A 25707-nucleotide genomic window follows, 5' to 3' on the forward strand; every position below is an offset into this window, starting at 1 on the left:
TAAACATCGTTTAAAATCGCTCATACTTACATTAGAACAATGAAACTCTAGAACCTTGTTTCATGTGCGTAGAACTACGTCATCAAAAAAAAATTAAGTTTCTACTATAAAAAATAAAATAGTTATGGTACGCCGAAAAATATCGAATTTATTATTAAAAAAATAGAAGAAGCTTAGTAAACATTGTTTAAAACCGCTCATACTTACATTAGAACAATGAAACTCTAGAACTTTGTTCCATGTGCGTAGAACTACATCATCAATTAAGTAAAATAACTTTTTACTAATAAAACTAAAATATTTATGGTACGCCGAAAAATATCGAATTTATTATTGAAAAAATAGACGAAGCTTAGTAAACTATCTTAAAAATCGCTCATACTTACATTAGAACAATGAAACTCTAGAACTTTGTTCCATGTGCGTAGAACTACATCATCAACTAAGTAATATAACTTTTTACTAATAAAAATAAAATATTTATGGTACGCCGAAAAATATCGAATATATTATTGAAAAAATAGACGAAGCTTAGTAAACTATCTTTAAAACCCCTCGTACTTACATTAGAACAATGAAACTCTAGAACCTTGTTCCATGTGCGTAGAACTACCTCATCAAAAAAAAATTAACTTTCTAATATAAAAAATAAAATAGTTATGGTACGCGGAAAAATATCGAATTTATTATTAAAAAAATAGATGAAGCTTAGTAAACATCGTTTAAAACCGCTCATACTTACATTAGAACAATGAAACTCTAGAACATTGTTTCATGTGCGTAGAACTACGTCATCAAAAAAAAATTAAGTTTCTACTATAAAAAATAAAATAGTTATGGTACGCCGAAAAATAACGAATTTATTATTGAAAAAATAGACGAAGCTTAGTAAACTATCTTAAAAATCGCTCATACTTACAATAGAACAATGAAACTCTAGAACCTTGTTCCATGTGCGTAGAACTACGTCATCAAAAAAAATTAACTTTCTACTATAAAAAATAAAATAGTTATGGTACGCCGACAAATCAACAAACGTTGAAACAATTCACGACTATCTAGATAGGTTTGTAAAAGTAACGTTATTCAATCAGGTTTATCGTTTGAATACTTTATTTTGGATATCAATATTTCAGGTGCTATAGAATCGCAAAGGGGAAAGAAAATCAACCGAAGGACAAAGTCCTAATTCATATATGTGCTTCCCATTTAATTAAAACTATTACAACTAAACTAGGGACTTTAACCACCGAGAAAAAAATTAAGAATTTTTACGCGTTCGTTTTTGCCCGAATGATCAATTCTGAAACATTAAAGGAGTTAACGGAACTTTTCAAATTATTGTGCAAGTTAACTTTATCGCCATGTTTTGGAATAGAAGAAGAAGTAAGTTTTTATTTACTTCATAAACTTGGTATTAAACGTTATATTTTTTTTTTAGTTCATTCTGTTATTATCAATTTCATCCTTTATTTTTTTTAAGGAGGCTTATCATTTACTAAATAGTAAAATCACGAATGAAAAATATTTGGATGGTGAAGACGACAGTAGTTTTTCATTAATATTAGGAGATAAAGATAAAAATGTCTGTAACACTATGGCTAAACGATCACCATTCGGTATAGAGTTCACACAACTGTACGAAGTTATGTATAATGAAAGATGCACGGATGAACGATATTGAAAACAAAACATGAATAATTTAATTACATTATAGGATTTACGTTATGAAAAAAAGTACAAAAGATATTTTTTGATTATAACATAATAAATTTAGTGTTTATGTTAACAGTTTATAATACAACGAAACATATATGTGTTCGACCCTCAGAAAGACGAAGCTGGAGAGATGCTTGATGGAGAAACATTTAAAGAACACATTATGTAAGTATTTCATCGTGACAATTAATTTTTATTTTGGACTTATAAAGATTAATTTTATTTTATTTTTTCAGACAAGAGAGAGCTAGATTAAACATGTCAACCAAAAATGTTATGAATTTTAAGGTTGTAAGCATTAGGCATAATCCACAAATTGATGGTGTAAACTGTGGGGTACATGTCATTGAGGTATAAATAAACTGTTTTATTTTTATTAAATTCGCTTAGTTTAAGTTATACCCAAAAAATAAGTAAGAGTTTAAACATGTAGGCTGGAGAACAAATCATACAGCATTACCCAAATTTACCAGATACGATTACTCTAACAACTAAAATTAAGAAAAATATAGTACAAAAGCGAACAGAAATAGGTGTGCGACTTCTCCATGAAGGATGTAAGTTAAAAAAATGACTTAACAGACAATATTGTATTTGTATAAAGTTTGTTTTCTAAATAATAATAAATATTATTTCAGTTGTTGATGTCAATTTTTGTAACGTTTGCTTTCGCCATTATGTGAGTTCAAGACAATTAATTGGTTATCCTGGTCCAGTGCGATGGGTAAGAAAAGATAACATTTTTTTTAAAAGAAATAAACTGAATTTATACTTCTATATCAATCTCAGTGACAACACTTGTACTTATAATATTTATTTTTTAAAGATTCGATGTGACATTTGCAGCATTTGGTTTCATGAATGTTGCCTACTAAAAACAATAGCAGAATTTGATATTTTAAAGAATAAAACCGACTACTGCGATTTGTGCGAATAAGTTCAAAGTCTTCATGACGATTCTTCATGTTGTTAACAGATAGATTAATTGTTTTTTTTACAAGTTTAATTTTATGCACCGTTGCACATGGTTATTTCAAATCTTGTTGCAAAACCTATTGTTTTTGTTTTGGTTTATTTTGCATTAAAACATAATGCAAATATATATTTTCTTATTTCATTTTAAAGTTAATTTTATACAGAAAGTTGTTAAAAACATTATTTAAAACATATATTTTTATACTAATGCTTCTTCAGCGTAATCATACAGTTCTTTGTTCGTGTGCATTAATTTTAGTATTTTTTAAGTTCATTATGCCTTAATATTTGTTGCATACATATATACATCTTCTTACTTTTTTTCAAAGTTAATTTTAAAGAGATGTTGTTAAACAACTTGATGCAAAATATTCAAATATATGATTTTGTACTAATGCTTCTTCAGCGTAATCATACAGTTCTTTGGTCGTGTGCATTAATTTTAGTGTTTTTAAGTTCATTATGCTTTAATATTTATTGCATACATATATGTTCTAACTTTTTTTCAAAGTTAATTTGATACTAAAAGTTGTTAAAAAACTTATTAAAAAAATCTTCAAACATATACTTTTGTACTAATGCTGCTTCAGCGTAAACATACAGTTCTTTGTTCGTGTGCATTAATTTTAGTATTTTTTAAGTTCATTATGCGTTAATATTTATTTCATAAATATATACATCTTCTTACTTTTTTTCAAAGTTAATTTTAAAGAGATGTTGTTAAACAACTTGATGCAAAATATACAAATATATAACTTTGTACTAATGCTGCTTCAGCGTAATCATACAGTTCTTTGTTCGTGTGCATTAATATTAGTGATTTTTAAGTTCATTATGCGTTAATATTTATCGCATATATATATGTTATTTTTTTTCCAAAGTTAAATTAAAACTAAAAGTTGTTAAAAACGTTATTGACCAAATCTTCAAATTTGTTTTTGTACCAATGCTTCTTTAGCGTAATCATACAGTTCTTTATTCGTGTACATTAATAAAATAATATTTATTTACTTTGTTGTATGTGTATTAAAATAAATAGATTGTGACTTTAATTCGAATATTTAAGTGCTTTTGAAGGTACCGTAACTATTTTATTTTTTATAGTAAAAAATTAATTTTTTTTGATGACGTAGTTCTACGCACATGGAACAAGGTTCTAGAGTTTCATTGTTCTAATGTAAGTATGAGCGGTTTTAAACAATGTTTACTAAGCTTCTTCTATTTTTTTAATAATAAATTCGATATTTTTCGGCGTACCATAACTATTTTATTTTTTATATTAGAAAGTTAATTTTTTTTTGATGACGTAGTTCTACGCACATGGAACAAGGTTCTAGAGTTTCATTGTTCTAATGTAAGTACGAGGGGTTTTAAAGATAGTTTACTAAGCTTCGTCTATTATTTCAATAATAAATTCGATATTTTTCGGCGTACCATTTTTTATTAGTAAAAAGTTATTTTACTTAATTGATGATGTAGTTCTACGCACATGGAACTAAGTTCTAGAGTTTCATTGTTCTAATGTTAGTATGAGCGATTTTTAAGATAGTTTACTAAGCTTCGTCTATTTTTTTTATAATAAATTCGATACTTTTCGGCGTACAATAACTATTTTATTTTTTATAGAAGAAACTTAATTTTTTTTTGATGACGTAGTTCTACGCACATGAAACAAGGTTCTAGAGTTTCATTGTTCTAATGTAAGTATGAGCGGTTTTAAACGATGTTTACTAAGCTTCTTCTATTTTGTAATAATAAATTCGATATTTTTCAGCGTAACATAACTATTTTATTTTTTATATTAGAAACTTAATTTTTTTTTGATGACGTAGTTCTACGCACATGGAACAAGGTTCTAGAGTTTCATTGTTCTAATGTAAGTACGAGGGGTTTTAAAGATAGTTTACTAAGCTTCTTCTATTTTTTTAATAATAGATTCGACATATTTCTGCGTACCATAACTATTTTATTTTTTATAGTAGAAAGTTAATTTTTTTTTTGATGACGTAGTTCTACGCACATGGAACAAGGTTCTAGAGTTTCATTGTTCTAATGTAAGTATGAGCGGTTTTAAACGATGTTTACTAAGCTTCTTCTATTTTTTTAATAATAAATTCGATATTTTTCAGCGTACCATAAATATTTTATTTTTATTAGTAAAAAGTTATTTTACTTAGTTGATGATGTAGTTCTACGCACATGGAACAAGGTTCTAGAGTAGTTTCATTGTTCTAATGTAAGTACGAGCGGTATTAAAGTGCGGTAATGACTGTAAGTAAAAAATTTGAATGTGTTAAAAATCTTATATTTAAATGTCTATCAAACTTCAGCCTCGTTTTAAATTGAACAAATTTTAGTAGAGAAAATATAATAAATTTAATTCACAGAACATTTATTAAACTGATAATGTCTGAGAACTAGATAGCTACAGTTTTCAAAGACTATCTAATTAAACATGATATGAGCCCTGGTTTAGCAACCATATGTACTTTGCTTAACCAACTTAAAACATACAAAGCAAGTACAATGGCTGAGTTAAGTCAAAGTTGAAAAAAAAAACTAGCAGGTTTATTTTACAATATAATGATGTACTAGCAACTACATGTATTTCATCAAGCAGTGAATTATTTCAAAGACACATTACTCTTGAAAGTTTTAGAGGTATCAAACTTTGAAAATGTACATGTGTTTTAGTTGCAAAAGGAGAAAAGTTTCTTGAAAATGTTTTAGCTTCCAGAAAAAGAAATATTGCTTTATAGCTCTCCATTTATTAATGAAGGTGTAACTATTTTGACAAACTCATCCTCCACAAATGTTGAACAAGTTTTAAATTATGCTAAAAGTTTGAGCAAAACCTTTAAGTTTTTATAACTCAATCAATGCCAGACAAAAGTGGTGGTAAAATGATGGAAAAACTGAAGCCAAAGAGTATCTCTGCAACTATGATTTTAGATTCTGCTGTAGCTTATGTAATGGAGCAAGTTGATATTGTACTTTTAGGAGCAGAGGGCATAACTGCTAATGGTGGAATAATCAACAAAATAGGCTGCTATCAAATATGTATGGCAGCAAAATTTTTGAAAAAACCTGTTTACATAGTCAGTGAAAGTATTAAATTTAGTAAAGTTTTCCCTTTAAAGCAAGATGATATACCTAAAGTATTTAGGTACAAACTTTCACTTGAAGACACTTTATCTGAGCATCCTTGTGTTGATTACACTCCTCCTGATTTAATTGATGTTCTTATAACTGACTTAGGTGTTTTAACTCCATCCACAGTTACTGAGGAACTGATGAATTTGTATTTGTAGACCATGAATGTTTTTTAAATTCAAAATCAAATTAGTAGCGGTAGACAAATTTAGTTTATGGTTTATGAATTATGTTGATAAAAGATTTGAATAAAATTTATTTTACAACTAAAGATTAAATTTTAGTTTTATGTGTTTAAACAAATCTATGTTTCCAATAAGTATAAACTAATAATTTTTCTGTCATGTATTGTCCTAGGTTAATTGAGGTATTCAATGTCAACTCAAGTTAAAAGTTATTTTATATAGTTGATGCCATTTGAATAAAATTGTTCTTAAATTTTCTAATGTTACTTGAACTAAAATGTACAGGTTAGCATTATTTATTTATTTCAAGAATGTACCAAGATGAAGGTCCTATGATATACAAAAGGGTGCTGTATCTTCAAAAACTATTCTTAAGTGTAAAAATATAGCTGCTTGTATTTTAATTTCTATTTGTTCTATGAGAATATTATACTAAAAACTAAAAATAGCATACAGATAAATATTTCAGTCAAAATATGGATAAAATCTAATTCTAGTTAACAAAAAAATTCTAATCTTTTAAATGAGTTTCCTAATGTTGAATGTATGTTTAGAAATAATTTACTAAAAGTTGTGTTGTCAAAACTAACTACACTGAATTGGGTTTAGTACAATACAATTAAAAATTTACAATACTTTTCAAATAATTGAATTATGTTTTAACTTACTAGCAGCTAACAGCTTAAATCTTAAATAATAAAATAAAGTGCTATGTTTTCAAATATACTAATGTGGTCTGCATAGTGATTAATACTTTCATAGAATATATTGAAAACAAGTTAAATAAAATTAATTTTATATTAAAATTTTGATTTTCAGAATTTGTTACTTAATTTACAGAGATTTTATTTTCCATTACAAGATTTAAAGTTTTCTATCAAGTATTCTTTTAGTAGGTTATTATGTTTTATATTTTAGTATTTATTTGTTATTAGAGTTTTTTTGTAGATGTTAAAAGTTAAGACTTAAAGGCATAGGAGGGCCACCTTATTTTTTACAAGTTGATCTTATTTTGTAGAGTATTATCTGAGCTATCAGACATTTTAAACCGCTTGAAAAAATTCAAAATAGTTTTTGAGATATGAGCAATCAAAGTTAGTGACCTCAATAGGTTCCTAATGGAAGGCTCAAACCAAAAACGCAAAAAACAGACCATTTCACTAAAAACCTATCTCCTCCTTCATTTTTTAAGCAATCTTCTTCAAATTTTCACAGAAAGTGTATTATTAAATTTTAAAAAGATTAAATGCAGGAGTTTTTTTAATTTTGAAAAATAAAATTTAAAAAAAAAAAAACACTTATTTTTTTTGTTTTTTTAATTTAAAGTTTTTATTTTTAAATATTTTTAAAATTCCAACATTCAAAGTCTAAAATTATAAAAGGAACGTTTCCTAAAATTTTGAGTCCCTTAGCTTAAAAAATGAAGGAGAAGATATATTTTTAGTGATTTTTTAAACTTCCTAGAAAATTGACCCAAAAAACTTGAGGTCAATATGTTTGTATCGGAAACTTTTTATAAAAATTACAATATCTCAAAAGTTAAATAAGATTTTTTAATTCCATAAAAACTAGCTTGTAGTTTGTACGTACTTCAAGCTTTAATATAAGATCCAATGTTATTTTTAGTAAAAAAAAATGTCGGACCCCTCTATGTCCTTAATTTATTTGATCTAGTAGCATAGAAAAACTTTGTACTATTTATCTTATGTAATGATTTGTCAAATAAAAGTTTTTTAGTGCTTTTAAATGTTTGTTTATAACAGAAATTAATGAATCCAGAAGAAAAAGTTGAGCTCATTAGTAAAGAAGAAAATAAGTTTTTAAACTCAAGCCAAGAAGTAGCACAAAATAAAACAAGCATGGCTGGTAAAAGTTTTTTGTATTTAAATTAGAAGTATAATATTATTATAATAACTTAGTATGTAAAACAAGATTTATATTATATTTATAGTTTTTTCTTATAGATTAACATTTTTTGAGTTTTGTTTCTAATTATAGTAGCTTTTGTGTAAGTAAAGACATGAAGTTTACAAATTTTATGTATACATTTACAGACTTTTGATTTTCCTAAAGTTCTAAATATAAAAATTAACAATTAAAATAGTTTAAATTGAAAACAATAGTTTTATATTGTTTGTTAGAGTCAAAAAAAGACAATATAGAATTTTTTTTATATTAGTTGCCATTATCTAAAAGAAGTGAAGATAAGAAAAATTTAGTTTCCTAATAAAAATTAGAAAAACTAATTATATATTAAACTTATGAGTAAAAATACAGTTTTAATAAAAATTATTGTCTTAAATTTTGAAGTTTACAAATTTAAGCATGTAAAAGTATTTTGCAAAAAATGGGTTGCAGTTTAAAGCTGTTATTAAGGTTTCTAAATTGTGCTTTTGTTGTCAGGTTTGTCATTATTTGTAATTAATTTATTTTTAGTTTAAAGTCAAAAGCTGGTGTTGGTAGAGCAGGGTTCGTGCGCGTCAGGCTAAGTCAGTCTAAATCAGGCTAAATCAGTTTTTTTGAAAAAAGTTGAAAAACGTCAGGCTAAATCAGTTTTTTTATTTAAAAATTTGAAAATCTAAGTTTTTCTCAGTTCAAATGCTTCAAAACTTTTGATTAAGAAAATTAAGAAATCTTTTCAAGATCAATTTGAGATGTGAATTTATTTCTAAATAAAGATATAAATGTTAAAGACTAAATCAGTCAGTATTTGTAAAAATAAATGCTTAAAACCTTTTGTTGAATCTCTAAAAAAATTAAGAATCTTTATTATTTTGTTTTGAGTAGATTATATACGTCATAATTATGAAAATTCATAAAAAAAAACACTTCAAACATTACAAATTAGTTCAACAACTAAGCTGTTTGTTTGAATTTGTTTACATCACCTATGTTTTTCAGAGCTTAGTTGGTTGAACTGTTTTAATTTCTAATTTAAAGGCTTTATACCAAATACTTTTTAGATTAAAATTCTTAGCAGTTTATTCATATACTTTACTGTTTGTTTATAGTTTTAGAGATGTTCACAACACTAAAACTTAGCTTTAAGATATAAGTACTAAGTTTTATGGGAGTACAAATTTTAGGTGCAATTCATTTTTCTTTACAAGAACAAAAATTAAAGGTTTTTTTAATTTAAGTGTAAGCTTTTTAAATCTGATATGACATCAACAATAACTGTATTTATTTAGTGTTTAGGAATTAAAATTATGTATCAATTTTAAGTATTAGTCAAAATACTATAATAAACATTATTTACTTATTCTAATATACTCATGAAAGCGTTTCATTTTAGATTTTAATAAAACACGACAATGCACATCGTTTTATTATAAATATTCTGGTTATTATGTTTTAATTTAATGCTTAATAAAATTGAACAATTGTGTTTAGTAATATATAGTAAATTTTCACATTAGTAAAGATTATATATAACATTTCTTTTATAACTTATCACTGAATTTGTTATATTAAGGGCATAGGGAGGTAAATCATCTTTTTCACAATTTAGTCTTATTTTATTGAGTTGCTTTTTGCAAATTTTAAAGCTTAAAATATTTTTGAGATAAAGCTGGTTGAAAACGAAGACTACAATCGTACTAATAAAGACCCCTCAATACCTAAAATGACTTTTAAAGGGGATTTTCCTTACTTTAAAAAAATGTCAGGCTAAATTGGTCTCAGTCAGGCTAAATGAAAAAAAATTCGCGCACGAACCCTGGTAGAGTTTTAAGACTAGAAGACAAATTTACTAGAAAATGTCTTTTATCAGCTTTTTTAGTTTGTACCTTTTATAAGGTAACTTAAAAATTTATTTATTATATGTCAAAAGTTACTTAATATTTGTAAAAATGGAAAAATGCAACTGGTAGCCTAGCTATAAAAAAAAAACACAAAAAAGACTTTTAACCCTTTAACCTCCCTATGTCCTCAACCAAAAACTAGCTAGAGTTTTTAATCAAAGTTTTGTATAATCTAACTTATTCTTTAAGCTAGCTGATTTGGCCCAAATGTGTGGCAATGACAAAACATTTAGTATTAAGTTAGTATTAAATTATTATTAAAAACTGGATAACTTAATTAACAAATCCAAAAAAAAACAAAAAATAAGTATCTAAAAGGATGTTACTCATAAATTTAACAATTTAAAGTGTTGTGAACTAAAAGGATGTGACTCATAAATTAAACAACTTTAAGCAAACTATGATATAATAAATATATTGTGCTATTTTATGTTGTTAGTTTGTATTAAAAATTCAGTTGTTTAAGGATTTATATGCTTCTGAATAACAGAGAAGATAATAGTTAATGTTGATAATGGTTCCATTAGCTTAGTGTTTTTGAGTAAGTATTTGGCAAAGTTGTAATAAAACTTAAGTTTACTAAATAACTTCTTTTTGGTATTTGAGACAACAATTCAGACTATTATGACGCATAATCTTACAACTTTATTAAGTTTACTATTTTACAAAAATCTATTTAGTTATCTACCAGAACTATTGAAAAGGGTAGATTGAAAAATTTTTAGTTCACAAAAAATAAAATAAACTGCAAAATGAATTGTTGTCTCAAATTTTTGTATAAAACTTAAGTTGTTAACTAAGTTTTAAGTCAAATGCTTAAAATTTCTGCTTTAAGGTAGTAATTCACCGGCTCCTGGTCTAGGTTTACTTCTAATATTAATATTAAAGCATGGTACTTGTAAAATGTTAGTAATTAAGGTATATTGTTTTTAACCTATGTTAAAAAATCTTTTTTAAATAAGTTTTATCAAAAATGACATCGATATTTTTTTTTATTGTTTGAAACTAGCTTGAAGCCATAGGAATTACAAATTTTTTAAACAAAATTGATAATTACTCCATTTTCATTGTTAAAGTATAAACCATAAGATAGTTTTTAAGGTATACAAAAGTTAAAATTATCATTAGATATGTAGTCAGTTTTATAAATTATTCTACACAAACATGTTGAAAAAAGTTTTTCTTGCCAATTTTCACAGAATTTGACAGTGTTAAAAATATATCTTCTTTGCTTATTATGCAAAAGACCTCAAATTTTCAGGAAATATTTTTCATTGGAAAATTTAATATGTATCTTGTTTTATACGTCTTAGTTAGTTTTTAAGTATTTCTATAATTATGCTGCAATTTATGCTTTTCATGTTACATATTTTGTAAACTTGACACCCACTACATTGTTATGTTTTATTTTATAAACAATTAAATATCATTGTTTAGCCAATACGGTTAAATATGTTGTTATTGCTGGCGTATCTATTCTTGAATATATCAAGGCCATAGAGGGGTGAGCCATATTTTTTACAATTGATCTTATTTTATAGAGTTTTTACTAAACTTCAAGTTGGTTTTAACGTTAAAAAAATTCTTTACTTTTTACTAAAAATAACATAGAGTTTTATATAAAAGCCTGAAGTACAAACTACAAGCTAGTTTTCATAGAACAAAAAAATGTTATTTAACTTTTGAGATATTGTAATTTTTGTAAACAGTTTCCGATACAGACGTGTGGACTGCAATTTTTTTTTGCATCAATTTTCTTGGAAATTATAAAAAATATTAAAAATCTATCTTCTTCATTTTTTGAGCTAGACACTTCAAACTTTAAACAAAGCTGTGAATGAATTAGCTGTGTCATTTTTCAACTTTACCCACAAACGGTCGCTTCAGTACTTTGTACTTAAGCCCGCTTGTTTAAGATCACAATAGCGGTTTCTTGCGACTATTCCTGTCTGATGAGTCCTAATAAGGACGGAACTGGTCGTAAGATTGTCTCGGATACTGCTGTTGTTGATCTTGCGGTAAAGTTCATTGTTTACTAAAGTAAAAGAAAATAAAGGCTACCTATCTTATTTACGTATAAAACTTGTATTTCTTTTAAATATAATTAACTTTGTTTTTTGATAATTTTTATAATTGAAATAAGCAGCATGTAGCTAACAAGTTATATGCAAATTTCAAATGTATTTGTCCTATATTGAAAATAAAATTTTTGTAAAAACAACATTTCAAAAATGTAAAATAAACATTATAAATAAATTTGGCATTCACTTAGTATTATAAACTTTCTGTAAAAATAAAGTCTAAGTTGATATCCACAACTTTTTATCAATAATGTGGGGTTGTGAAAACTTTTTCTTGAAGTTATTTTAAAAATCATTAGCTAGTCTACAAATTCAATTTACTGATTTATAAAATTTAAATTAACCATTTAGATAAGGCCAGTCAAAGTAAGAGCCTCTCATTGGAGGGAGAAACAGAATAATAAATTAAAAAAATATAAAATCCATATTTTATTTTATTATTTAAGATAGCAACCTAAAAATTCAGAAAGCGTTCCTAGCTTGATTTAAAACAGGTTTTCTTGACCTAATGTGAAAATATTAAGAACAAAGATTATGACAAAAGTTATAAAAAAACTTTTTTTAGACTAAAAAAATACTCAAAAATTAAAAAATCAGTTCCTAGAAAACTTTAAAAGTCTAAGATATTTTGCCAAAAAACTTTGTTAACAATTGCTAAAAAAGAAGGAAAAGGTAAGATATACTGAAATAGTCTTTTTTTTGCTGTAAAAAACCTTACTTAAAGAACCTGTTGTTGTCTTGGTATTATTTCAAGTAACTATTTTATTCTGATAAAAATAACATAAAAAAATATTTTTAAAGAACTTTGATACTACTTCATTTTTACTGTATGGGTTGACTTGAAATTTAATTTGATGTTAAAGCATTTATAAAATAAGTTTTTACAGCTTGATCTTACTTTGGAGACTTATGGTTGATAAGTTGTTTTTAATTTGAGTTGAATTTTGACATGTCGTTAACTAAAAGTGGATATCCCAAACATTTTATTATGTGAGGGAAGTACAAAATGACTTAACAAAAAACATTTTATTTTTTCTCTAATTTTATTTTTTAGGCAAATACATTCAAGTTTTCAGATAAAATTACTTACACAACAAAATAGAATATATAAAAGATAATTCTTATACTAAAACTTATATAACCTGTACTTAAACTCACAAGTTTCATGCATTATTTTGAATTTAAAATTTATTTAAAATGAAGTATATAGAAAGGTTGTTCAGGGCACAGGAGAGTCTAACATTTTTTATTTTATTTACATTTTGTTATTTTTTTATTTAAGATTTATTTAAACAAATTTATTAAAGTTTTATTTTTAAATTAGCCTATCTATTCATATCACTTTTATGATTTTTATCTAAAGTTTCAAACTAGTGGACTTTTTAAACTTGACAATGTCAATCTGCAGCACCCCCTAACAAAAAGACTACGGGACGCCCTTGGTTGATTCCAAAAAGATGTTTCTGACATACTTATATATAACCGCTCATTAAAAGAGTTACTTAATATTTTAAAATCTAAAAGAATCATCTGAAAGATTATGAAATTTACTATAATATAAATTCTACAATTTTAGTCAACCTATGGCCTTTAGTAATGTTTTTTTATTATTAAAAATTTGCAATTTCAACAAAAGTTGCGAAGATAAGTATAGTTTTATTAAAAATGTTTTTTATATGAAATAAATGTTATTGGATAAAAATTTTAAAAACTATATTCTTATACTCTAAAAGTATGTTACATTATTTAAGCATATGAAGTAAGTTTCCTGTGGTTAAGATAGTGAAAAATTTACATTAACTTTAAAAATATATTTGAGATAAACTAACTACAAAGGCTGTTTGAGTGACACATTTTAAGCATGTTTACTCACAAATACACACAAGTTATCTTTTCATGTACTACATAAAAATTTTAAAATCTTACTAAACCAGTAAGTATTATGCTAATTGTATTTCTCTTAAAAATATTTATAAACAGTAAACATGAAGTACGTAGCACTAATATTACTTGTTATTCAAAATGCAACTCTTATTTTGTCAATGAGGAAGGCTCGTACAGTCGAAGGGGAGCATTTTTACTCTACAGTTGCTGTGGTGATGGCAGAAATTTTCAAACTTATCACCTGCCTATGTGTTATACTGTATGAATTTGAAGGTGAATTCTAGTGTTTATTTATTTTTTTTCAAATCATTTATTACTAATTCTTTAAAATTTCTTTTGATATTATAATACGTTTTCTGTAGTATTTTTTACCTGGTAAGTAAGAGCTTTTCAATGATTCACATGTCATGTGTACAAAAATATGTTCTATATAGATTTAATTTATATGGTTTCGTTTTTTATAAGATACAGTAAGCTTTTTAAGTAAATGGCTGAAGTGGTTGAAATCAATTTCTTCATTTCTTAAGACTTTAATAATAATTTATTTTGAATGACCACAAAAAGTAATTAGCATTGGTATGATAGACAGGTATCTTATATGATAAAAAAATATAGTACTTTAAGATTATTTGATTTTTGTAACCATTGCTAGGATAAAAATTTACAGAAAACTGTTTTTTATTAACTTCCTGTTCTACCATTATAGCTAGATTGTAGCTTTGTTGATTCTGAAATGCTAAAAGTTTCTTTGTAAAATTAATTTAAATAATCACTGTTGTTTACATGTTGCTTTGGTAGCTTAAACTATTATCAAAAATTCAAACAAAAAGTTTTGTTTTAGAACATTGCAATGGTAAGGGTCATTCAATCTACTTCCCTGAATTGTAGTAATATATATATATTGTGACTCGAAGTATTGATTAACATTATTTCTATTTCACATGGAGGCCACTTAATCTTGAAAAATTAGAAACAACTTTGATTACGAAAAAAAAACTAAGCAAAAAATTTTGAATTTTAATCAAAAAAAAAAAAAAGGAAAAACTACTTACAAATTTTAATTAAATAAATTTTTTGTTAAAAAGATATTATAAGTCCTGAAAATTTTAATTTAATTTTTCTTATAAATCTGACATTTTTTAAATTGAATTGTTAATAATAGATTTTAAGTAGGAAATTAACTATTTAAATATTCTAAAGAATAAATACCTATATTTAAAAAATTAAAAAGTACAAAGTTTACTGAATGATTTTATTTCGTTGTTTAAATAAAGCTAAATAAAAATAATTTAATTTTGAATGTCTCATAAATCATTTATCTTGTAAACAGGATTGCCAAAAAACCTAGAAATCCTGGAGTTTGACAATTTAGGCAAAAATAAAACAAGAAAAACCTGGCATTTCAGAAATTTTTAACAAACTTCACTAAAAACTTTCCTGGGAAAACCTAGAATTTTAAATAAGATTTACATCCAATATTTATTTTAACAGTTTATTACTAACAAAACAATGTTTCACTCCTATACTTGCATATAGGAGATCCTCAGTTGTAGTAAATAGGTCTGAAAAAAATTTTTTTTTGAAAAAATAACTGGAAGTAGAAAAAAAATAAAAATTAATGGTTTAACAACAAAAATAAATCTTAAATATACTAAACTTGAGTAAAAATTTTTTTAATGCTTATGTTACGCTTTTAAGAATTTTGTTGGTAAGATAGACTGAAAAAAAAAAAAATGTTATATACGTTAAAGTAGTAAAACATGACTCACATTGAAGTTAGTTGCCAAAAAAAAAACAGAAATAGAATACTAAACACAACATTTGCAATTGGTAATGTTATAAACACACTGTTGAAACTTAAAGATCAAAATTTCTAACTTAGATTTATGACATAATAAATATTACAATATCACAATAAAAATTTTTACTCAAGTTTAGTATGTTTTTTGTTGTTAAACCATTAGTTTTTGTTATTATTTTACTTCCATTTATTTTGTTCAAAAAAAAATTCAGATCTTTTTACTACAACTGAGGATCACCTATATGCAAGTATAGGAGTGAAACATTGTTTTGTTAGTAATAAACTGTTAAAATAAATATTGGATAAAAATCTCCTTAAAGACATTTGAGTCGAAAACTTTAAATTGTTTAACTTAAAACATGTTACAATATTATAAAATTTACATGTTAAGTTTATAAAAAGATTAGATACAAAAAATTACTCATATACAAAATTTCAAAAAAGCTGATGGCAACCCTGTAACTAGCTGAATATTGTAAACTCTGTAATAAATTTAAAAAGGAAGCTTCCCTAAACTTTGTGGATTCTTAAAAGAAAAAGTAGTTGATGACCCTATGGACACTCTGAAGTTATCAGTACCTTCGCTTATATATATGATACAAAACAATCTTCTATATGTTGCTGTGTCAAATCTGCCTGCTGCAACTTATCAAGTATGTTAGGTAGTATATATCTTTAATAAGTTTCATTCAATGGTATAGAGTTTTAATTGGAGTTAATTTTGAAAAACGAACTTAAATTTTTCTAGTTTAAAGTTTAAACTACTTCTATCAAAAAATATTTTAATTGTACCTGTGATTCACAAACGTTGGTTTTATTCACAACTTTATCCTTATAACAACTTTGCAGTTTGTAAGTGTTCTAAGTTCTAATTTTAACAATCAATAATTATATTACACTGAGTTTTGGCTCTTCTATAGGTAAAATTAAAAAAAATAAGTTGTCAGCAAAAAAAAAAAAAACACATACTGTATTAAACAATCAAGGTTGTCACTTCGTCAGGAAAATTTAAAAATGCTTAGTTTTTATTAGTAAATTTTTATTAGTAAATTTTTATGCTGTTGATTTAGAGAAGGGGTCAGCAGCCTTTTATAAGTAATGGGCCAATTTTAATAGAAAAAGCTACTCGCGGGCCGCACTGTATAACAAAAAGTATTCCGCGGGTTGTAGTTGGTATAAAAATTATAGTTATCAATAAAAAAATACGCTTTAATTTTTAAATTTTATTGGTAAAACAATGTTTCATGTTTAAACTAGATTCTCAGTTGAGTAATAAAATCTGTAAATTATTTTTTATATAAACGGGCAGGAAGGCATTAGGCTAAACTTGAAATAAAACTGGCATTTATGTGTAAAAAGACAAATAAAACAAAACTTTTAATTAAAAACTATCAATTCAACAAAATCATAATATTAACAGGTGAATTCATCTTAAACTTAAAAAAAATATCAGTTACTTAATAATATTGTAAATTTAAAACGAATCAACATACTTAAATTTAGTAAAGTTGAAAAATTTGTAAACAGACAAAACTCTTATAATTATCACATTAGAATAAACTCTGTAATAAATGCTTTACCTCTTTGAAAATTTAACTATCATATCGTGATGTAATCAAAATTTTTGCTTAAAAATCTAATAGTGTAGTTACCAGTTTGAGGGTCTCCTTTGAACTAATTCAAACGAGTGAAACATTGTTTTGATAACAAAATTAAAAAATTGAAGTTGGTTATTCTACTTATTATTAAGTCGAGAACTTTTATTGTGATCTCTTTGTAAAAAGTACACAATTTAAAAATACTATTAAAAAAATAGATAAAATGTAGTAATAAAGTACTAGTAAGTAGTAGTAAAGTAGTAAAGCACAATCTAAAAAAATAAGAGCCTAACTGTTAAGATTTACCACACATACTTTTATTTTATTGTTTCAAAAAAGTCTATTATTAACTGAAAAGTACATCGGGGGCCGCAGTTTGAATCTCTAATTTAGAATAAAATTCCTTATATCTTTAAAAAAGGTTTGTAAAGCTGCTAATTTATACATAGTTGTAAAAAAAACTACCTTTTACTCTTTAAGACTCTGTGTGTTATTAGTAAATAACGTATAATCTTTAATAGGAATTCATCCATCCATTTTAAGAATTTTTTGAATTTTATTGATAACAGTTGTACAGTAGGGTGCATCTGTTGTCCCGACCTTGGAATTCACAAAGTTATTTTTTTTTGTAGGTGGGAAAATAGACAGCACTAAAAAATTAGCTTCCTAGCTATAAGCCTGTTAGAGCTAAACACTTTTGAAAATTTTGCTTTATTTAAAAAGGCTAAATAAAAGACTATTTTACTAAAAATCTGTGTTCTTCTAAGTTTTTTGAGATAATTACTTAATCTTGTCATATTAAGAAAATTCTGTAGCAACAAATTCTAAAAAAGAAATTATTAAAAAAGTAAAACTTTTTTTTTTCATTTTTTTCCTTAAAATTTTAATTTTTTTTTAATTTTGTTACTACAGAATTTTCTTAATATGGCAAGGAACAATTCCTTAAATTAATTAATTAAGGAATTATCTCAAAAAACATAAAAGAAGTTATATTTTTAGTGAAATCGTATTTTTTTGCCTTTTTCAACATACAAATATAAAGCAAAACTTTCAAAAGTGTTTAGCTCTAATAGGCTTATAGCTAGGAAGCTATTTTTTTGTTCTGTCTATTTATGTGATTTACCACCTACAAAAAAAATTAACTTTGCCAAATTCTAAAATTTTCATTTTCAGGGGCAAGAGATGCACCCTATGTACACTGTACAGATTCTAATTTTTATTTCGTACTATCAAAATAAATATGAAAATAGAGTATTTTTTTATTTTTAGTTGATTATTTTTATACAAATAAGTTTTTGCACATTACAGTGCTTAGTTCAATAACACTAAATTAAGATAACAGTTGTAACTATATCTTTAACTTAAAATAACATTAAACTTATGTTTTTAACATCTTTTGTGAAAGCATTTAAGGCCATGGGGGGGTACTAGTTGATCATATTTTCTAGAGAGAGTTTAATCTGAACTATCAGGAATTTCAAACCGCTTAATAAAGTTCATAGTAACTTTTGAGATATAAGCGATCAATGTCAGTGACCTCAATAGGTTACTTATAGAAGGCGCAAACAAAAAAGGCCATTTCACTAAAAATATATCTTTTTCATTTTTTAACCTATCTTCTTCAAAATTTCACAATAAGTCCATATTTAAAGAAGAAATTTTTAAATAAAAAATCTTTTTTTTTTTTGGTTTTTCTATCTAAAATAAAATTTTTAATAAACCCAACATTCAAAGTCTTTAAACTAAATAAAGAATGTATTATGAAAGTTTAAGGTCTTGAAAAATGAAGGAGAAGATAGATTTTTAGTGAGTTTTTAAATTTTCCAGAAAGTTGACAATGAAAAGTTTGCGGTCAACACGTTTGTATCAAAAACTTTTTATAGAAGTTACAATATATCAAAAGTTAAATTTTATAAAAACTGGCTTTAGTTCATACTTAAATCTTTCATATAAGAGTTAATGTTAATTTTTGTCAAACAATAAAATTTTATAATGTAAATTTATTTAGGTATAAGCTTTTATAGTTTTAAATATTATGTTAAAAAATGGAACTAATTTATAAAAATAATACTAAAATAAGATATAAAAATTAACCAACTATATAATTTTCAAAGTACGCGAATTTAAACCATAAAGTTTTAAAATAATAATTACATCACAATACCAAGTGAGTATCTTTTATATAATCTTATTGGTTTATTTTTCATAAGTAGTTCAAAGAAAAAATCGGCGAAAGTTTATCAGAGCCAAAGCCTGGACTTACGTGTGCCATGAGATAAGCTAAAGTTTACATAAAGGTTTGATAATACTACTTCTTGTACTTAGTATGTGTGATAATCAAAGTGATATGATCAAACCTTAATGTTAACTTATAGTATTTTACAAACTAAAAACCTCTTTAATTTCTTCAACTAAAAAACTTTTAACGAAAAACTACTGGACAAGAAATAAAAGCAAGGTGAAAAATAAAGTCTAGTTTGTTATAATTATCAAAAGCTATAAAATAAAACTAAATAACAGAGATTTGGTAATATTATTCATACATGGTTAAAATTATAAGTTTTTTGAATACAAGCTTTGAACTACTTTTGAAAGATGATACCACGATGTGATAGAAAGGGTATAAAATACCTAGTATTTATTATATAAATGTAAATTATTTTAAATTAATTATAAACTTGTATAGTGAAAGTAACTACTAGCTGAAAAGTTATTCTTGTTTGTGTGGTAAAATATTTGACCAATTCCGCTTAACAACCATCTATTTTCTAAAACTAATAAACTAAATTTATTCTTAATATCGTTAAGTTTTTGTTTAGTTTATTGAAATGAAAAACAAAATGCAACTATTAGAAATAAAATTGCTGCAGGTCACTTACCAATTGAAGATTCTAACTACTGCTATATTTTCAGTAACAATGTTAGGAAAGCAATTGTCAAAATTTCAATGGTTGTCTATGATTTTGCTATTTTCTGGAGTTGCTATTGTACAGGTTATTTAATGATATTTTTGATAAATACTACTATAACATTAGTATTACTTGAATGTTATCAATAATTAAATAATACAAGTATGTCCCTGCATGACTACAAGCTTTTACTGCAAATATTGCTTTATTCTTGTATGTTTTTATTATCGAAGTAGATAAGACTACTAAAAACGTACTTTTTAAAACATTAAATAATGTGTCGCTTCTCGCACACATGAAATAACGCACAATAGACTTTAATTGATTCTTCTTTCTTTGATTTTATGGTTGAAAAAGTAATAACTTTCATTTCTTTTAACTAGCATTTAAATTGCAAAATACGTTCTTCTACTAAGCATTGATTTTAATGAGAATTTTAATTAGATTAATTCGAGGTTCATACGCGTCAAGCTAAATCAGTTTTTTTGGCAATATTGACAAAATTTTAGTTGAAATGTTTAAACATTAGTGATTTATTAGAATAATGTTTAACATTAGTTTTTTTGAGTTGATTACAAAAAGTAAATTTATTTCTTTATAAAAGTTTAATTTTCTTGCATTATTTTTTCTAAAACTCAGGCATTACTAGCAAATTTTCAGGATTTTTCAGTACAAATGCTAGAATTTTTTTGAAATTTAAAATTCAGCTTGTTTCATTCTAACAGATTATTAAATTTTGAATTTCTTTCTAAATAAGCATTTGGTGTTTGTAGCCCAGCACTATGTGAGCTTGCACTCTAAAAGAGAATATTAATTATGTCGACAGCTGTTACATGACAATTCATCTTCAGACAACTCCAACTCTTATGATATTCTCCAAGGGGCCATATCTAATACATTATATTGAAAAATCAAAACTTAACAGTCTTATTATCAATAGATTAGTTATTACACACAAACTAAAAGGCTAACTAGATCGTCTGATTTATAAGCTCTAAAGAGCGCCGACCAACAAGAGCTAGGAAAGTTCTAGTCTAAAAATAGTAAAATTTTGCTTACGAACCTTGTCAATTACAAACGTATAGGTAGTTTTATTAATGATGCTCTACTTTTGTAATTATTGTGTATTTGTACGATTTTTAATAAAGGGTTTAAAGTTAATAAAAAGTTTTTTTAATTAACAACTTTTATAAACTGTTAATAAAATAAGTTGAACAACTATTACGGCGCAATGTTTGACCATCTTTTTAATTGCACACAATGTTAAACTCTGACATAGTTCAAAACAAAAAAAAGTTTCGAAACGATGTAAACAAAGCAAACTATACAGCCTTGAATCAATATTAATTGAGGAAAAACGACCTAAGTTGAATACGCAAATAGCATTAAATGGATAAGCAAAATTATTACCAGTTTATTAATTAGCATATCTTTACTTTAGTTTTACCTGCTAAACTCTTAATTTGAATTATTCATACGTCATAATTTAAAATTATTTTTTTAACTGTTTTACTAACCAAATTTTTTTCAAATTCATTTAACATTTACCACTTGACAATGAAACTCGTATAGTTTTGAAAAGCTTTGTGAAATAAAATGAATAATCTCTATTACTAAGTTTAAAAACAAATAACAAAACAACTAAGTTGCAAATGGTAAAAAAAATACCGACCAAGGGTACAGATTAGGGGTAACAGTGATAGCTGAAAGAAACAAATAAAGTAGGGGTAAGAGTAATAGTAGAATACTAGCAAAAGTTAGAAAAAAAATTTGGAGTTTTGTTTTATGTTATTCTATTTAATATATATAAATGAAAACTTTTCTACGTACATTAATGTTCAAGTGGTCTACGAATAATAAAACTTTTAAATATCAGTTTAACTTTTATGGTTCGAATTAAATAAAAAAAATCCTACACCCACACCAGCAAAACTTTTAAAGTTTCCGCTCTAATTCAACGTTAATCCTGCTTCCACCTTACTTGTTTTTGAATTTTTGCAACCTTAAAAATTTGTAAATAAATAAATAATTTGTAAATAAATTTTCTTAACGTCTCACCAGGTAAAACAACTTCATTAATATTAATTCCAGTTGTAACTGAATTTTACCGATTGTGATTTTTTTTGTAATCATTTGAAAAATAATTTTTTCGGTTATTCAAAAAAATTATGATTTTTAAGAAAGGGGTGTTTTATTTAAAATATAAATTAATTAAATTGTAAATTTTATATTTGTGTACCATTTACAAATTTTACATAAATACGTTTAAAAACATTCCTATAGTAGTAAAAATTTATATATTTATTAACTTAAAATAAAAAAATTAGTGTACATTATACAGAACTTATATATTTGTTAACTTGAAATAAAAAATATACTGTACATTATACAGAACTTATGGAGATAAACTATTGAATAAATTACAGGTTCAGAATTCATCAGAAAAAACTAGTGAGTCAGTAGAGCAAAATCAACTGTTAGGGCTCTTAGCGGTAGTTATTTCATGCATATCAAGTGGATTCGCTGGTGTTTATTTTGAAAAAATACTTAAAGGTAGCAAAGGGTCAATATGGTTACGGAACATTCAACTTGGAATTTTCGGATCCATTACAGGAGTTATGGCGGTATACATGAAAGATGGAAAAAATGTTGTTGAAAACGGTTTCTTTTTTGGTTTTAATTCGCTTGTATGGTTTTGCGTATTTTTAAGTGGATTTGGAGGCCTTTTAGTTGCTGTTGTAGTTAAATATGCTGATAACATAATGAAAGGATTTGCTACATCAATATCTATTATAGTCAGTACAGTTATTTCTATATTTATATTTGAATTTCAGGTTACATTTGCTTTCACATTAGGTGCAACGCTTGTTATTCTTGCTGTATATGTCTACAGCAAATATCAGGTACAACCAAAACAATTACCGAAATAGTTATAAAAATAATTTCAATACAATATCTATATAGTTTTATCAGTAGTAGCCACTTATGCCTCATAATTTAGTGCAGTTAATATTATAATCTTAGAATTTTAATTCATGTTACAATAAACTTATTATTAGTTTTTTAGCTATTCATTTAGCTATTTTATACGCTTCCATCACATAACAAATACTTTGCACATATTTTTTTTAATAATCTTTATTTGTATTGTGTAAATTTCGAAATATTAAAACATCTTAAATAGATAAAAAATCATACAGTGCACAGAATTTTAAACGAACAAAATTTATTTTTCTTTGAATTTCAAACAAAATACATCACATATTGACTTGTGTTTCTTCCAATGACCAACTTGACAATCTCTGTTATTAATTTAAATAGTTTTAAATACTTTTACTTTGAAAGTTATAGTACAGTGCAAAATAAAACTTTAACAATTATCATGTTGATTAATTTACATAAACTACTTTTTAAAAGCTTTTTTATTTATCTCAATATATTTGTTCTATTGAACTTGTTGAGCAGTTTTGATACTAGTAATTATTAAGGTTAGATACAAAAGTTGAACAATTTTAAGATTACAAATAATACTAGTAAACGATTGAAGTTTGCTTTTTCTGTCTGTCTGGATATTTGTTTCGTAATAAAAATGTTCTTAAAATTTAGTGTTAGTTCAATGACAAACGTGTTTTTGCCTTGTGTTGAATAACTATAATAAATTGTGTTCAGGTTTAACATTATCTTATGAAACTCGACTAAATAGAACTTGAACTTTATTTTTATATGCATAACAACATAATTAGCATAAGCCACAAATTCTCTCGAAAAATTTACCAGTCTATTTTTTTAAGTAGAATTATTTTTCGATAATGACAGTAGATCCAAAATTTTTGATCAAATCTTATTATAGTTAGAACCAGATTATCGTGTAAAACTATTTCTAGTTCTTATTATACGTGGTATTAAGACTGAAGAAAGTGTAGTTTAAAAAAATATATTTTGCACTCTGATAAAATTTTTGATCATCATTATAACAATAAGAAAACTTCCAAAAAACTGTTATGCGCACGATGAGAACATACTTTAAGAGAATAATATAAACAGTCACCCAGGTGTATTATATAAACTAAATCGCTTTTAATGCATTTAAATACTTTATTTAAAAAAGTTTCAGTTTATTAAGTTTTTATTATTTTGAAATATAACAGAAATGTTTGTAAGCTTATTACAAAGATGACATGCGATACACGACATTTTTATTTATTTTGCTAGTAACAAATTTATTTACAAGTCTCAATAAAAATATCTGAACTGTAATTTGTATGCAACAATTAACCTCCACTCTTTCAAATAGATTGTTTTTACTGTTTAAAGTTGCTTTAGTTTAATTGTATGTGTAATTCTTAAGTTGTCTAAATAACGTTAATTTTCAAGTTTAATACTCTTTTTGCTTATATAATTTGTTTGTTATATATCGCACTTTTCTGGACGCATGACTATAAACCACAATCCATGTGACATTCTTCTACCTGATTACGTCCTCATTATGTCAGACATAGTAACGATGAATCGTTGTTTCAGTCAAACTTTTTAAAAGTATTTTCGCACTGAAGCCTTAGTTTGTGCTCTCTAATTAATAGATGTTTATGTGGAACACTTATGGACCATACTTGCCAAAATAAATAAATTAGTTCGGTGTTGAATCTTTTTTTTGGAATATTTTTCAGAGAAGAGCCGTCACAAACGAAGTTTTAGTAAATCTAACTGATTTATAAGTTCTACTTTTTGAATTGAATGGTTCATGACTATACGCTTAACGATCTAAGTTTAAAAACTACAAAGATCTACAACCACTAGATTCACAGAAACTCAAATTATAGGTGGCTTGAAATTATTAGACAAACTTTTAGTATTTGTTTATTAATTTTTGTTTAATTGAAGTTATTGTATATCTTATTAAGCCCTTACCCTCAAGTGTATCAATAAATAATTTCACGAATATGAAGCAGACAAGTTTGCTCAATACTGTTTGCCCACAATTATTGTAACTATGTTGGGTCTAGTTAGACATTACAACTTTAATGTAAATACAAGCAATTTTGATAAATAGTATATGTTATTTAGTGTAATAATACATGTAAGCATTATCTGCTTGTTCTCCAAAAGACTTAAAAAAAATTAGAGAGTTTACCCTTAACGTTTGTAGCATAACACTATATAAAGCCAATCGCTGCTTAAAAGTGGCAGCTTTTGAATATTCCTCAGTAGATTGTTAAAACCGTCGCAGCATTTCGCTTAAATCGAATGCGCTTTGCAAGTTAATTCAATTTTCGTTCCGGCTGACTGTTATTGTTGACGAGAACAGTTACAATTAAAGCAAACGCTCTTTTGTTTTAGCAACCCTTTGATTCTTTGTAAACAAAATTTCACATTTTTTAGAATCGTGTATTTTTTGACTTAGTTACAAACGCGACATAGAAAAACGTTTACCAAAACGTGTTTCGGCCTAGTTGTGAACGTCACCTAGATTGTATTTTAGCTTTTATACGCTTTCAGCTTTCGTTGTTGCGACTGTTTCTAAAAGCAATGCACTTATATTGTAGTCAACTGACTTCAGTAAAAACCGCTGAGAAACGATGCAAGTGTATCTCAATGCACT

At 25.6% G+C, this 25707-nt stretch overlaps 3 protein-coding genes across 6 annotated transcripts in view; 2 read left to right on the forward strand and 1 right to left on the reverse strand.

Annotated features, from left to right (window-relative positions):
* Nucleotides 1-1597: 1597 nt before the first annotated feature.
* Nucleotides 1598-6005, forward strand: LOC145832312 (translation initiation factor eIF2B subunit alpha-like). Its single transcript, XM_082939630.1, has 5 exons — nucleotides 1598-1645; nucleotides 1793-1884; nucleotides 1956-2070; nucleotides 2153-2276; nucleotides 5581-6005. Exons 1-5 carry the CDS (start codon nucleotides 1598-1600, stop codon nucleotides 6003-6005), a joined length of 804 nt encoding a protein of 267 aa, XP_082795756.1.
* LOC145831772 (UDP-galactose translocator-like) lies at nucleotides 5766-23479 on the forward strand. Of its 4 annotated transcripts, none has more exons than XM_082939105.1 (6): nucleotides 5766-5792; nucleotides 7796-7898; nucleotides 13897-14073; nucleotides 16103-16254; nucleotides 20070-20192; nucleotides 22535-23479. In XM_082939105.1, the coding sequence occupies exons 2-6, from the start codon at nucleotides 7802-7804 to the stop codon at nucleotides 23036-23038; spliced, it is 1053 nt and encodes a 350-aa protein (XP_082795231.1). In that variant the 5' UTR covers nucleotides 5766-5792; nucleotides 7796-7801; the 3' UTR covers nucleotides 23039-23479. The 4 variants fall into 4 exon arrangements, with proteins under 4 accessions (XP_082795231.1, XP_082795228.1, XP_082795229.1 ...); XM_082939102.1 differs by lacking the exon at nucleotides 5766-5792 and adding an exon at nucleotides 6234-6379; XM_082939103.1 differs by lacking the exon at nucleotides 5766-5792 and adding an exon at nucleotides 6843-6928.
* Nucleotides 23243-25707, reverse strand: part of LOC145831771 (zinc finger MYND domain-containing protein 10-like) — a 55371-nt gene continuing 52906 nt past the window's right edge. Inside the window, exon 11 of the mRNA XM_082939100.1 lies at nucleotides 23243-23410. Coding sequence (XP_082795226.1) covers nucleotides 23335-23410 — 76 coding nt within the window. The 3' untranslated portion in view covers nucleotides 23243-23334. The remainder of the gene's footprint in view (nucleotides 23411-25707) is intronic.

Source organism: Thalia democratica, chromosome 3 (genome assembly GCF_965202585.1).
Source record: "Thalia democratica chromosome 3, ktThaDemo2.hap1.1, whole genome shotgun sequence".
Taxonomy (NCBI): domain Eukaryota; kingdom Metazoa; phylum Chordata; class Thaliacea; order Salpida; family Salpidae; genus Thalia; species Thalia democratica.

What these genes read in the sequence shown, in the direction of transcription:
- LOC145831772 (XM_082939102.1), top strand. Translation starts at nt 6,344, where the DNA reads ATGTACCAAGATGAAGGTCCTATGATATACAAAAGG. An exon ending in GTCCTATGATATACAAAAGG is followed by an intron (nt 6,380 to 7,795) that starts GTGCTGTATCTT and finishes TGTTTATAACAG; the next exon opens with AAATTAATGAATCCAGAAGA. An exon ending in AAATAAAACAAGCATGGCTG is followed by an intron (nt 7,899 to 13,896) that starts GTAAAAGTTTTT and finishes ATTTATAAACAG; the next exon opens with TAAACATGAAGTACGTAGCA.
- LOC145832312 (XM_082939630.1), top strand. Translation starts at nt 1,598, where the DNA reads ATGGCTAAACGATCACCATTCGGTATAGAGTTCACACAACTGTACGAA. An exon ending in GTGGGGTACATGTCATTGAG is followed by an intron (nt 2,071 to 2,152) that starts GTATAAATAAAC and finishes TTAAACATGTAG; the next exon opens with GCTGGAGAACAAATCATACA. An exon ending in GCGACTTCTCCATGAAGGAT is followed by an intron (nt 2,277 to 5,580) that starts GTAAGTTAAAAA and finishes AATCAATGCCAG; the next exon opens with ACAAAAGTGGTGGTAAAATG.